Source organism: Bos indicus, chromosome 5 (assembly GCF_029378745.1).
Source record: "Bos indicus isolate NIAB-ARS_2022 breed Sahiwal x Tharparkar chromosome 5, NIAB-ARS_B.indTharparkar_mat_pri_1.0, whole genome shotgun sequence".
Classification (NCBI taxonomy): Eukaryota; Metazoa; Chordata; class Mammalia; order Artiodactyla; family Bovidae; genus Bos; species Bos indicus.
This window is the reverse complement of record NC_091764.1, coordinates 88,867,010-88,882,159: the sequence shown is the minus strand read 5'-3', so window position 1 is coordinate 88,882,159 and position 15,150 is coordinate 88,867,010. Positions and strand designations below refer to the sequence as shown.

Below are 15,150 nucleotides of genomic sequence, written 5' to 3'. Positions count from 1 at the left end.
TAAGTGCCTCCTTAAAGATCAAGGTTTACAGGCTGTATCAGTGCCCTCATGAAACTCATCCTCTAGTGATGACTATTAACAGAATGTATATATGCAGCATTTATGAAATGCTAGTCACTGGGGTAAATTTTTAAAGTATGACTTAGTGCAGAGGTTCTCAGAATGTGGTCTGAGAACCTATAGACTTTATCAGAGGGCCAACAAATTCTAAACTATTTTTATACTAATACAAGATAGTGTTTTCCTTTTTTAATTTATTTATTTTAATTAGAGGCTAATTACTTTACAGTATTGTATTGGTTTTGCCATACATCAACATGAATCCGCCACGGGTGTTCACGTCTTCCCAATCTTGAACCCCACTCCCAACTCCCTCCCCATACCATCCTTCTGGGTCATCCCAGTGCACCAGCCCCAAGCATCCTGTATCCTGCATTGAACCTGGACTGGCGATTCATTTCTTACATGATATTATACATGTTTCAATGCCATTCTCCCAAATCATCCCCCACCCTCCCTCTCCCACAGAGTCCAAAAGACTGTTCTATACATCTGTGTCTCTTTTGCTGTCTCGCATACAGTGTTTTCCTTTTTCGTTTTCTCATGAGTATCTAGTGATATTTTCTTTTTTTTTTAATCTTATATTGGAGTATACTTGATTAACAATGTTGTGTTAGTTTCAGGTGTACAGCAAAGTGATTCAGTTATACATATACATGTATTTATTCTTTTCAAAATTCTTTTCCCATTTAGGATATTACAGGGTGATGAACAGAGTTTCCAGCGCTTGTATAGTGATATTTTCTAAGGCTACAAGATATGTGACAATAATATCAGTCTGATGGCTAAGGATGTGTGCACTTGTGCATTCTCATGTATTAATTTTTTACTGCTATTAATCTCTAGTGTGTGTGTGTATATATATACATATACATATATATATATATATATATATATATATATATATATATATATCACTAAATAGAACCCACTTGAAGAAAAAATCTTTAGGATCCTCAATACTTTTCAAGAGTGAAAACGCCGCTGAAAACAGAAAGTTTGAGAACAGCTAAACTAATACTTCTCCAAAACAAATTTCGATGAGGATTTATGACTTACAAATGGCAAAACTGATTTTAGAAAGTGAAGCCACATTGTTACGAGGTGGCAGACCTAATGGGAGCCCAGGACTGTCTAATTGAAACGTCTGGACTGGGTTATTAATCATTATGCTAAAGTACTCCCCATCTGTTATATGTCTCCAAGCGGGATTAGACATTAGATGCTTTTAGTAAAATTATTGATTACAGAATTTCTGAGTCTACCTTTTTCTTTCTTTGTGAAAATTATTTTCTCATTCAAAGATAATTTATCAAGATTTTTACCAAAAACAAGAATTTTTTTAATCTGTAGTCAGAAAATTAACTGTGCAAATAGTTTGTTTTATAAATATAGCCATAAAATTATATTTCATAAGCACAACTATGTTTTACAGTAAATTATTATAAAATTTGTTGTAGTTTCTTATGAAGCTTTTCTAGTCTCTCTCAATTGATTATATTGCTCTTGATTTAAAAAAATGATCCTTAAGTATTCTCCTTTGTCCATGTTGAATTATTTTCTTCTGTAGTTAAAGTATAGATTTTAAAATTCAAACTAGTTGAGTAACATTCACAGATTCATGGGACTTTACAGTGAGCTGGGAAGAACCTTAGCCTAATGCCATGACCCTACTGAACAGAATCATTTTCAGAAAAATGAAGTGATTTTTTTAATAGCCTCGTAAAGATCTACCCTCTTTGGTCTCTTCTTTATGTTTTACTTTTTCTACATAATAAATAGTGTCCGGATAGTGATAAAAGGTGAGAAAATTAATAAGCACCAAAAATAAACTTTGTCATTTTGGAAAAGCAAAATTTCTCTAATTTAAAGACAACACTTTCCATTATTCCTCCTCTCCTCTTCCTCTCTCATCCTTTCCCTTTCCTTCTCTTTTTCTCCTCCTCATCTTTTTTTCCTCTTTCCCCTTCTTTCTCTCTTCTCTCTCTGATACATGTCTATCATATATTTCCAGAAATACTCCAGTGGCATCGCATGTAAATGTACCACTTTCTTATTGCAACTCAGACTGCAATTGTGACCCAACTCAATGGGAACCACTCTGTGGGAGCAATGGAATAACTTACATGTCACCTTGTTTAGCAGGATGTACATCTTCAAGTGGCAGCAAAAAGTCTATTGTGAGTATTAGTTTTTACTTTCTTCTCCTTAATCAAAGTTGCAGATTTAATGTAACTTATTAAACTTTGATAATGATGTGTCAGATATTTTTACAACTAAGGTCCCCAGCAAAGAGATAGAAAAAGATTCCCCTTATTGCTTGTCATTGTGATGGCTGTAATATGTAAACAAAGCCCCACATAAAATCCTGCCTGAGACACAATAGGTTTTTCTTGGCTTGAATTCTCAGAATACTCCCACTTTTTCTTCTTGTGTTTATAAGACTATGGCCTTTTGAAATTTAAGAACACTTAGATCTTTAGAAAGCACTTCATTTGACTAAAGGATATGATTTCCATTCGGTTGGAGGTACTCAACCCTTCAAATGCTAAGCGGAAGTCTTGAGCCAATCCCTTGTCAAGCTAGATGAACAGCCATTTATGTGCTGTCTTGCACATAGATTCTAGAGATCTTATCTCTAAGCTCAATATCCTTCAACTTCCCAAGAAATTGATTAAGGCTTCCTCCTCACTTGAAAATCCTATGGGTGGAGGAGCCTGTTAGGCTGCCGTCCAAGGGGTCATGAAGAACGACTGAGCGACTTCACTTTCACTTTTCACTTTCGTGCACTGGAGAAGGAAATGGCAACCCACTCCAGTGTTCTTGCCTGGAGAATCTCAGGGACAGGGGAGCCTGGTGGGCTGCCGTCTATGGGGTCGCACAGAGTCGGATATGACTGAGGCGACTTAGCAGCAGCAGCAACTCACTTGACTGTCCAATTTTTGACTTCTAATTTTGACTTTTTTTTCAAAACTGGCACTTCTCCTATCCAAGGTAACAATATTCTGCTTACCTATTGCTAACATCTCCCATAGGAATGCCATTGCCTTCTTCACTAAAAATATCCCCTTCCATGCAAATTATGAGTTCTTCCCTAGGTAACTTCCAACAGCTGGGCATCATCCATGGTGTTATCCATTCCACTTCCAATCCACTGAATATCTCATTTCCTGGGCCATTTTCCTATCACCAGTGTTAGCAATATCATCCAATATGATCATTGCTCTCTACCACATCCTTTTGTCTTTGCTTTTCAAATTTTTTCCATCGTTTTTCTTGCTCATAGTCATGTTAATTGCATAAATGAATGGTACCAAGGACTTTGAAGAACCTAGGTTCTTTGAAGCTGAAACATAAATTTGCACTAAAATTCCCCAAAGACTATACGTAAAAAAAACACATCTCATATTTATGGCTATAGTTAGTGCCTTTCACTAAGACTGCCCTTTTAATACATTGTTCCACCATGTCCATGCGTGAAGGGCTGGAAGCGACATGATGTTAGAATCCTAAAGAGAGCTCTGTCTACTATGAAAACATCTTAAAACTAGCAATGATTTTATCATTTGGGGACCACCGGGGAGTGTCTTTTACCAAATTCTTAGTAATATGTCATCCCTTCTTAATCACTCAAAATAATGTTCTTTGTACCTAAGTTTGGTTTTATTGACCATTGGACTTGCTATATAAAGAGCTTCTCCATACTACACTTAGTGAAAAGGTAAAACTCGGTCATCAAATAAGTATGAATTCAAATTCTTCCTCAGTTCCTCCCTCAGTATTTTGTCTTTGGCATTAACGGGTTCAAACTTCCCTTAAACATTGGTTTAGCTTAGACTCAGAAAAGAATTTATTAAAGCCATCTAGCCCCATAAATTGCCTGCTGAAGTAAGTCTCTAAAATCATTTGTTCCTAAATTTTCTCCTGCTGAGCCCTAACTTTTAGGGTATTTTGCTGTGCTGAACCTCTTGGGTAATGGCATTATTTATCCTATAATCTGTCACTATGCAATCGAATGGTGTGTTTGCTGGCCAAAGCATAATTCTAGCATCTCTGCCTGGTTCCTTTTGCCTTGACCTCTGCTATGGTCTGGTGGGTGGACTTAGTCCTGGGTTTGGCCCCTCCCAAACTACCATATTTTCTGGATTCACTAGACAATTCCTACCCAGGGATCGTCCCACATCATAGAAATTGCTAAAGAGAGTAAGTAAGTGTGCTATAGAAAATAAAAGTGAGTAGTAGAGAAATATTCTAAACTTTCATATTAATGAGAAAATTATTTACAGAGTTCTAGACATTACTTTTTTATACTCTTTCCTAATTTTTAATTTAGGGATAACTGAAAAGTATTAACTTTTAATATTTTATTAAAAATATTTTTTTATCTAGAAAGGAATCCAGAAAACTATTATGCCTTTCAATACTTAACATTGTTAGAATATTTTCTTTAAAACTGTAAATATTTTAGCTTAAATGAGTGAGATGTCTTTAAATATAATGGAATATATTCATAGCCCAGTCATATTTTGCAAATATATTCTGTAATATTTCAAAAACTATTTTTTAGGTGTTTCATAACTGTAGCTGTGTGGAAGAAAATGGTTTCCAGAGCAAAAATAACTCAATGAAGTTGGGTGAATGCCCGAAAAGTGATGACTGTAAAAGAAAATTTTATATTTACATAGTAGTGCAAATACTTACCCTTTTTTCTGCTGCATTAGGAAGCACCTCAAATATCATGCTGATTTTTAAGTGAGTATGACTTCTTAAAAGGGGTTTGGCTTCCCTGGTGGCTCAGAGGGTAAAGCATCTGCCTGCAGTACAGGAGACCCGGGTTCGATCCCTGGGTTGGGAAGATCCCCTGGAGAAGAAAATGGCAACCCATTCCAGTATTCTTGCCTGGAGAATCCTACGGACAGAAGAGCCTGGTGGGCTACAGTCCACGGGGTCACAAAGAGTTGGAGATGACTGAGCGACTTCACTTATGTATATTAGCTGATAAACATACCTAATAATGTACATATTTCCCATTATATTTGGAAACCAAATTCAGATTTTGTAATGTTTAAATTTTATGAGTGTATTTTCTTAGAATTAGTGTGCTACTTCACTGCCATAATTATTAATAATTTTGCCTTGGATTCTTCCACTACAAAATCTACAAAATTTGATCTCCACTACAAAATTTCTTCTCTTAATAAGAATTTTAAGACAGAGACTGATTGACAACTGCCTCAATGTGGAAGAATCCTGTTGTGATTCTAAAAGAACTTCTAATTTTAAGATGCTTATCAGAGTGAATCACCTATTTATTTCATTTTTTAAAATTTGGGAACCAGACAGACAAACTAATATAAACAGTCTCTGATATTCCAGTTTTTAATCCTAGCCAAAAGAATGGCTTTTGACCTACCCTCATAGAGAAAAGAAATACCCTCATAGAGAAAAGAAACATATATGAGCAGAATTTATTCCTTTCTTCATTGATTAGGCAAATACTTAAACCACATTTGGTGAGGAATAATCCATTGTGAATAAAATACATAAAGTACCTGTTCCCATACAGATTGATGTAGGACTCACACTGCAGTGAACAATATTTTACATGATAATGATGTGTTTATGCATGAGATCATGCATGTAAGTATGAGCATGGGGGTCTGTGAGTGTGTGTGCATGTGAATGTAGGAGTGTCTGTGATCATTACTGTATATGTGTGTGTGTGTGTGTGTGTGTCACTATAACACATAAATCTATCATTTCCTCAGGGCTGTCTAAGATTTCAAGCCCCCTTGCCGGAAGATACTATCTCAATCTCCAAGTCCCCTCAATTCTCCTGCCCACCATCCCACTCCTTGAGTAAAAATACAAGTTGATAACAAATATCTCAATTTTGCCTCTACTGCATCTGGCATGCATGCCAAAAGCACCCTTTAAGAAATCAACAGCAATGAAAAGTAACATTTCAGGCACTTGTTACAGAGAGTTCAACCAAGAACAAACTGAATTCTCTCTCTTTCCAAAAGCCCTTTTTAAAAATTCTGATATTCAAGAGAGATAGCTAAATGCACTAGTTAACTGTCACTGCTGGTTCCCTCATGACTACGTCCTCAGCAAAGAAACCACCTCCTTGAATAACATGACATCCTCTGCGTGCTAGCATGGCTTCACTGCCCTCAAATATATTGTTGTGAGTCCTCAGTTCAGCTAGTTGGAAGTGTCCCTGTCTTTTGAAAAAACAGACAAAAACCCCTTTCAATTCATTTTCTCTTTTAATAAATAATTCTGCTGTGTTTAATTTTTATTATGCTATGCTTAATTTAATTTTTATATTGTTTATTTTTATAAGCTTTCTTGGATATTTTTGAGAATCTCACTCAACAGTAGCACTCCTAAAAGACTTAACAGACAATTTTGTGTAAAGAAAATGGAGGATTGGAGGGCTAGCTCGCTATATTGGATCCTCATAACAGACAAGATAAATCTACTAAGAAAATAAGGAACCTAGGGCTGCTGCTGCTACTGCTGCTGCTAGGTTGCTTTAGTCATGTCCAATTCTGTGCGACCCCATAGACGGCAGCCCACCAGGCTCCCCCGTCCCTGGGATTCTCCAGGCAAGAACACTGGAGTGGGTTGCCATTTCCTTCTCCAATGCATGAAAGTGGAAAGTGAAAGTGAAGTCGCTCAGTCATATCCGACTCTTAGCGACCCCAGGGACTGCAGCCTTCCAGGCTCCTCTGTCCATGGGATTTTCCAGGCAAGAGTATTGGAGTGGGTTGCCATTGCCTTCTCCAAAACTAGGGCTAAGAGAGGCTAAATGACTTCCCAAAGGCATCTAGTTAGACTTCACTGGTGGCTCAGTGGTAAAGAACCTACCTGTCAATGCAGGAGATATGGGTTCAATCCCTGGGTCTGGAAAATCCCCTGGTGAAGGAAATGGTAATCCACTCCAGTATTCTTGCCTGGGAAATCTCATGTCAGAGAAGTCTGGTGGGCTACAGTCAATGGAGTTGCAAAGTGTCAGACATGACTTATTGACTAAACAATAACAAAGGTATCTATTTACTATGAAACATGATTTATCTCTTTATTATCAAGAACAAAGACTAGTATAGAGTCTCGTAGGAGGCACTTGGCAAAGGTTTGTTGAATGACAAAGTTTATCTCTGAATAAATACAGTCATTCAAACCAAGAAAAAATAAGCCTTTGTATCAGTTAAATCAATATTTTGGTAAAAACAGAATTTTTGAGCCTTAATCCCTCACCGTATCAGAGATGGTCATGTCATTAGCTAACTGAACATAGAAAAATGGAATTGTGGAAAGAACTTTCTAAATGCAAGACTGAGTTAATTTTTAAGAAAGGATTAACATGTACTTACTACCTTTAAAATGACATTTAAATACACTAGACACTAGAATATAGATAACTTTTTGATCTTCCTGGTTATATTTTGTTGACATGAAACATATTAGTTAACTTTTCTGTTAACAGCAATGATAGAAAGAAGGTACAAAAAAGAGTTCTACTCAGTCTAAAACCTGCATAAACATATTTGCCTTCTCATATGGCCTATGTAAACTAAACAGATTACATGAAATTATTGTCTTCATAGATATCATAATTCTATTTCAACCACTATCTCAGGATTTCCTAAAGATAAAACATGAAAATGTTTGTAAAACTGTCTTGAACTTGTAACAGTGAATAAGTAAAGGAATAATAACTATTAATGTCATTCAGATGTTTGCCTTCGCTTGAGGGTTTTTATTCAATCATAAAGAATAACACTGAAAAATGCTTTAATATTAACTCAGTTGGTATTTTAGGAATGTTTAATGTTTCTTTGCCTTTATCTTATTTCAGAAATGTTGAACCTGAACTGAAATCACTTGCCATGGGTTTCCATTCACTAACTATTCGAACGCTAGGTATGATAAATATGTAGATGATAAATTCCAGATATAATTTTTCATGTCAAAGACTAAAATGTAATTGATTTCTAATTGTAAGAAAGTTTTTTAAAGGTATAAGTAAAAATTATTTGTATCTTTGTGGTAAATGAAAAATAATGAGATAAAGGAAAACTAAATGACCTAAAAGAAAATCTGATTGTCAATTCTATGTAAAATCAATCTGTAAGAATAAGGCATCATTGCACTCGTATTATATCCTTTCTAAAACAAGAATCAGTGGTCTCCAAAGATTTTTAACTTAAGATGTAGGGATATTTCTTCCCATATGCAGAGTGGAGGGCTGTCCTTATTCATTGAGGGGCTTAATGCTCAAAACAGCTCCAAAGGCCCACAGATCGTGCCAAACAACAAATGCAGACTTTCACAGTCCCACTGACTAGTTCTGTAAAGCAGAAGGAAAAGGGAATGGATGTTAACTGAACTCAGGTTTGGCTGCTGCCTGCTCAAAAGTCAATACTCCAGTCAAAATTCCAGAGGCAAGTGTTGATAGAAAGGAAAGTTGCTTTAATCAAAAAAGCCAGCAATCTGGGGAGAAGGCAGACTCATGTCCCAGAACCAACTCTAAGATTCTGCTTTTCCCTTTGGGAGCAGTTACGATATCTGCAAAACAACTCCAGGGTGTACATCAGACACTGAAAGATTCTGTGATTTTATTAAATCGGGAAAATAAATTGTTGGCATATATTTTTCTTAAAGAGATGGGAATATCAGACCACCTTTCCTGCCTCTTGAGAAACCTGTATGCAGGTCAGGAAGCAACAGTTAGAACTGGACATGCAACAGCAGACTGGTTCCAAATAGTGAAAGGAGTATATCAAGGCTGTATATTGTCATCCTGCTTATTTAACTTCTATGCAGAGTACATCATGAGAAACGCTGGGCTGGATGAAACACAAGCTGGAATCAAGATTGCCAGGAGAAATATCAATAACCTCAGATATGCTGATGACACCACCCTTATGGCAGAAAGCGAAGAAGAACTAAAGAGCCTCTTGATGAAAAGCAAAGAGGAGAGTGAAAAAGTTGGCTTAAAACTCAACATTCAGAAAACAAAGATTATGGCATCTGGTCCCATCACTTCATGGCAAATAGATGGGAAAACAGTGGAAACAGTGTCAGACTTTATTTTCTGGGGCTCCAAAATTACTGCAGATGGTGACTGCAGCCATGAAATTAAAAGATGCTTACTCCTTGGAAGAAAAGTTATGACCAACCTAGACAGCATGTTTAAAAGCAGAGACATTACTTTGCAAACAAAGTTCCATCAGCCAAGGCTATGGTTTTTCCAGTAGTCATGTATGGATGTGAGAGTTGGACTATAAAGAAAGCTGAAGAATTGATGCTTTTGAACTGTGATGTTGGAGAAGCCTCTTGAGAGTCCCTTGGACAGCAAGGAGATCCAACCAGTCCATCCTAAAGGAAATCAGTCCTGAATATTCATTGGAAGGACTGATGTTGAAGCTGAAATTCCAATACTTTGGCCACCTGATGTGAAGAATTGACTCATTGGAAAAGACCCTGATGTTGGGAAAGATTGAAGGCAGGAGGAGAAGGGGACGACAGAGGATGAGATGATTAGATGGAATCACTGACTCAATGGACATTAGTTTAAGTAAACTCTAGGAGCTGGTGATGGACAGGCAGGCCTGGCGTGCTACAGTCCATAGGATCACGAAGAGTCGGACATGACTGAGCGACTGAACTGAATTGATTTTTAATTTTACAAAGGGTGGCTTTGATTTGTGAAACCTGAGAATTCCTAATCCTGGTTTCTCAGTACCAATTTTCATCAGGTATATTTGTCTCAGACACCAGTTCCTTGACATTCTGAGGTTTCTCATTCGAAGTCTCAAATTGAGACTGACTATAAGTAAATGTGCTTCCCTTGTGGCTCAGCTGGTAAAGAATCTGCCTGCAATGTGGGAGACCTGGGTTCGATCCCTGGGTTGGGAAGATCCCCTGGAGAAGGGAGAGGCTCCCCACTCCAGTATTCTGGCCTGGAAAATTCCATGGAATCTATAGTCCAAGGGGTCGCAGAGAGTCAGATACGACTTACTGACATTGACTTCACTTCACAAAAGTGTAAACTATGAATCACTATCATTTTTATCTAATAATATAGAAGTTGAAAATCAGCATATCTCTAAAATTTTGGTCACATTACCAATGCATAGAACTAGGGTAAATCTCAGAGTTTATTAAAATAGCAGTAAGAGTAGATGGACTTCACAAGTGGCTCAGTGGTAAAGAATCTGCCTGCCAAGCAGGAGACATGGATTCAGTCCCTGGGTTGGGAAGATCCCCTGGAGAAGGAAATGGCAACCCACTCCAGTATTCTTGCCTGGGAAATCCCTGGGCAGAGGAGCCTGGCAGGCTACAGTCCATGGGGTTGCAAAAGAGTCAGACATGACTTAGTGACTAAACAATAACAAGAGCAGATGGGCACTTTGCTGTAAGACAACAAGCGTGCTCCTGTAAAGCCTCAAAAACTGCAAGACCATACACTACAAGTAAAAAGTAGGTTAGGTAACAGACCACTGAAGACCTTGACATCATTATGATCAGGACATTAACAGAAACAAAATTTAGCACCAGAGTCTGTAATTTGGACAGCCCAGGCTGTTTCAAGAGGTATTAAAAATGAACACAATCAATAGAGGGAAAAATGCATGATTGTGGGCTCTAATGACTCCAAGATGATGGGAGTGGAGCCCTAAGGCAAGAAATAAGCACAACCAGGAGCCTTGTTGTTGTTTGCTATTTAGTTGCTAAGTCATATCCAACTCTTTTGTGACCCCATTGGACTGTAGCTTGCCAGGCACCTCTGTCCATGGGATTTCCCTGGCAAGAATACTGGAGTGGGTTGCCATGTCCTCCTCCAGGAGATCTTCTAGACCCAGGGATTGAAACTGCATCTCCTGCATTGGCAGGTGCATTCTTTACCACTGATCCACCAGTAAAACCTGGCATTCACCTTAAATTTTGCTTAAAAATCGAGTTGAAAAATCTTCTGTCTTTGCAGCTTCTGTATTTGCATTTGAGCAAAGAGCTTTTTACTTTCCCTGTGAAGTTATATCTCTACTCCTTCTATTTCAGCTGTCCTTGCCTAAGAAAAAAATTACATATGACCAACATAACTTCTGTGTTTTACTGACAGTTTTCTGCTTTTTACCAACCAGGCTTAAGTTAATTAGTATTACAAGAAGAACAATGTAAAGACATGTAATCTCATTTTTTCCCTATGTGTGTTGGCATGGTAAAGGTAGATAAAAGATGCCTTTGCTATTGTATGTGATTTGAGCTTTGGAGATTCCTAATAATTTTGAATCTTTTTTAAAAAAATAACTATGCTTTTTTGTAAGGCTTTATTGAATTTGTTACAATATCTCTCCTACTTTATGTTTTAGTTTTTGACCACAATGCATATGAAATCTTAGCTCCCTGATTAGGGATCAAACCCTCACACCTTGCATTGCAAGGTGAAGTCCTAACCACTGGAGCACCAGGAAAGTCCCAGTAATCTTGATTCTTAAGTAGAGTTAGACCAAATCAATGGATGAGTCCTCCAAAATTTTCAACTTCTACATAATCCAAAATGTATCAGTGTGGAATGTCACTGTTTCCTTTGAAACATTCTCCTCCATTGACATCTTCTCATCTGATGTTACAGGAGGAATTCCAGCTCCTATATATTTTGGAGCTCTGATTGATAGAGCTTGTATGAAGTGGTCCATCAACAACTATGGGAAGCAAGGCTCTTGCAGGTTATATAATTCCTTGTTATATGGGTAAGTTGTCATAAACATACTTCATTTATTTTTTTCCTTTGACTCTGTTAATTCCTAAAGAATGAGATATCATTTTCAGTGTAGTAACAGTATTAATAATTATAGCCACCATTTAATAAAGTTATAAATAGCTCAAAGTTATAGAATTGATTCCATTCACCTTCAGTTAAACCCAATAACTATTCAAAGTATCTTTCGCATAAAGTTTGTCAACATTTAGTTAACAACATTATGAGACAAGAGCTTCCTAACCTACAAGGTCAGTGGTCATCAATTTTTCTTGCTCATTATAATCACCTGAGGAGCTTTTAAAAGTACTAATTTCTTTTTTTCTTTTTTTGGCTGTACCACACAGCTTGCTAGGATCTTAGCTCCCCAAACAGGGATTGAACCCACACCCTCAGCAGTGAAAGTACAGAATCCCAACCACTGGACCACCAGGGAATCCCCTCAAAATGCTAATATATGTGTCCTATCTTCAGCAATTTTGATTTAATTGGTCTGGGGGGTATGGCCCGGGGAATGAGGGTTTTAAAATCTCCTCAGGTGATTCTAATGTTCAACCAGTTGAAAATCACAGGAATAGATCGTGCACGCTAGGTAATTTTATGTAGTTGTTGTAAAAAAATTTTCAGTAGACTACAAGGATCTTGTGGGCCATAAGCCCATAAGGTAAACATAGGCTTCTGGTTCAATCTAAATGGATTCGATTATCTCACAGTCACTTCATTTCCTTTATAATCTGTTCTCATTACACATGAACTAATCAGTCTTTGAGAAAGTTAAACATTCCAAACACACCTTACTTTATGGATAGCACTTGGGCAGATCTTGAACCAATCTTGGCTTCTGTGGTTAACATTCCTTTAAAAATAATCACAGGCTGCTTCTGCTCCTATCAAAAGAATCACTGGAATCGCTACTTCAGTATTTCTACATAAGATTTCAAGCATCATTTTTTAAGGTCTTCTGCATACTGGAGAGCAGCAATGTAAAGTGTTTTATACATGTATTCTTTTTTTTCTTTTCGCAGACATACTTTCTTTGGCTTGACTACAGGCTTAAAATTCCCAGCCCTTGTTTTATTCGTTGTATTGATTTTTGCTATGAAGAAAAAATACCAAGGGAAAGATATTAAGGCATCAGAAAATGAAACAAAAGCCGTGAATGAAGCAAATTCAGGACCATTAATTAATGATGCCAAAGTGGACCATGAAACACATATTTAGGGAAGAAAAAATTCTTTTTCTGCTGCTGTGTTTTCAACTGACATTGTATTAATTGAGTAGGATGTTATTTTTGAGTAGTTCCTGGTCTTTTCACTGACAATTTCCACATTCTATACTAATGATGGAGCCAAAACCAAAGGGAAAAAAAATGGGAGTACTCATTGTTAACATATGACTCTGCATTTGTGGTTAAGATTAGAATGCATGATCCATACAAATTTAAGGTGAAAGTTATAATTAATATGTAACAGAAAAAAAATATTTGTTCAGATGATTGTAGTACAATAAAACCAGTGACTAGAAAATAGGTATAGGCGAAAAAGGAAGACAGAAATTAATAGTCTAAATATGGAGAAAAGCCCGATACCTTACAAATAAACCAGTTTGGACCATGTTATTCAAACCTAAAGTCTATTATAACGGAGGGCTTATGCTATCATGACATCTGTCATTTGTGAATTAAGTTATATACTTCTCAGACCTTATTATTTTATAATTTGAAATTGTGTTTGACTGTCACACAACCCTTGATGCATATTCTTCCAACCTCTTATTAAAATACTACTGAAGAAATAGAGCTAATCGAAAATTTGCAAGTTGCCATTGTCAGCATATTACAGGCTGCATTAAGTTTTCTTCAGGTCCGTGGAAGTGGATTAAGAAACACTGACATTAACTTGAGAAAGCAAAGCCCGTTTAAAGGTGTGTCTTCACTTTGTCTGCTCTCTATAAGAAATGGAGTCTGCACTGAATCATTTACCAATTGTCTCAAAACTGCCTGGCTTTGTGTGTTTGTGTTTAGTGCATAAAGAGACATCTTTCACACCTCCACAAGTTGGACAAGAAGTGGAGTGTATGAGAACAAATATCTGAACATTGCATTTGCTAGTGATGACAGCTTTTTATAACAAAAGCTAAAAACTGTAGTTTTATTCTCAGGCTAAAAGATGAAAAGTTAGAGGTCATTAAAATCACCTGTGAAACATGTTTTTAAAGAAATCACAATCATACACCCACCCAAGATTCTGGTTCTAAACATTTGTGGTACAAGCCTGGATCTCCCCTTTAAAAAAGTCCCCATAGGGCTCCCCTGGTGGCTCAGTGGTAAAGAATCTGCCTGCTAATGCAGGAGACACAGGTTCTACCCCGATCCAGGAAGATCTCACGTGCAGTGGAGCAACAAAGCCCCCGAGCCACAACTAGCTGAGCCTGTGCTCTAGAGCCCGGGAGCTGCGACTACTGAGCCCACGTGCCACAGCTACTGACGCCCGTGCAGCCTAGAACCCACGCTCCATAACAAGAGAAGCCACTGCGATGAGAAACCTGCACACCGCACCTAGAGAACAGCCCCCACACTCCACAGCCAGAGAAAAGCCTATGCAGCGATGGAGACCCAGCACAACCAAAAATAAATAAACAAAATTATTTTTAAAAATTTACATAGAACTCTTGATAAAGAGACACAAAAAACCAATCCATATGATAGGAGACAATATCCCTGAGTATACCAAAGACACACCCCACAAATGCTTGCTGGAATCTGAGAATTACATTGGAAGTTATAGATATTAACCTGTTGTCAAACTGTAGACCTAAGAAGGATTCATTAATCAAAAAAGCAGAAATTTGGAAAAATCACCCACAGGCAACGTTACTATATGACAGGTCTAATGGGATCTTGTCTCATTAAAAAATAAAGAGAGAAAATTACAGAGCTGTTTTTTAAAACATTGCATGAAAATAAAGGCAGTATCTTCAATATTTAGTTCTTCAACAATTATTGAATGTCAAGAAACTGATAGGTAAAATGAAATATAACTGTAAAATAAACAAAGAAGGACCCTACTTCATGGAGGTTACCCTTTAAAGGGGAAGAAGAACATTAACAAGATTAAATTATACAATTTTATAAAATTATATAAATTAAAAGATAATTTTATATTTATATGTGACATGTACAATGAAGGAAAGGAACAGATTATTTGGTCTACTTCAGAATCCAAGAATCCAGAATAAATATTAATCTTTAATTCAATTGCATTTATAAAACGTAAATATAGATTCTAGGGGAAAAAACCAACAGAGATAAGAATATG

At 37.0% G+C, this 15,150-nt stretch overlaps 1 protein-coding gene across 1 annotated transcript in view; it reads left to right on the top strand.

Annotated features, from left to right (window-relative positions):
- LOC109559603 (solute carrier organic anion transporter family member 1B3) overlaps window positions 1-13,828 on the top strand; it is a 72,250-nt gene extending 58,422 nt beyond the window's left edge. Inside the window, exons 11-15 of the mRNA XM_070789982.1 lie at window positions 2,075-2,240; window positions 4,628-4,812; window positions 7,928-7,992; window positions 11,708-11,825; window positions 12,859-13,828. Of these exons, the coding sequence (XP_070646083.1) occupies window positions 2,075-2,240; window positions 4,628-4,812; window positions 7,928-7,992; window positions 11,708-11,825; window positions 12,859-13,054 (730 nt within the window). The 3' untranslated portion in view covers window positions 13,055-13,828. The remainder of the gene's footprint in view (window positions 1-2,074; window positions 2,241-4,627; window positions 4,813-7,927; window positions 7,993-11,707; window positions 11,826-12,858) is intronic.
- Window positions 13,829-15,150: the final 1,322 nt, after the last annotated feature.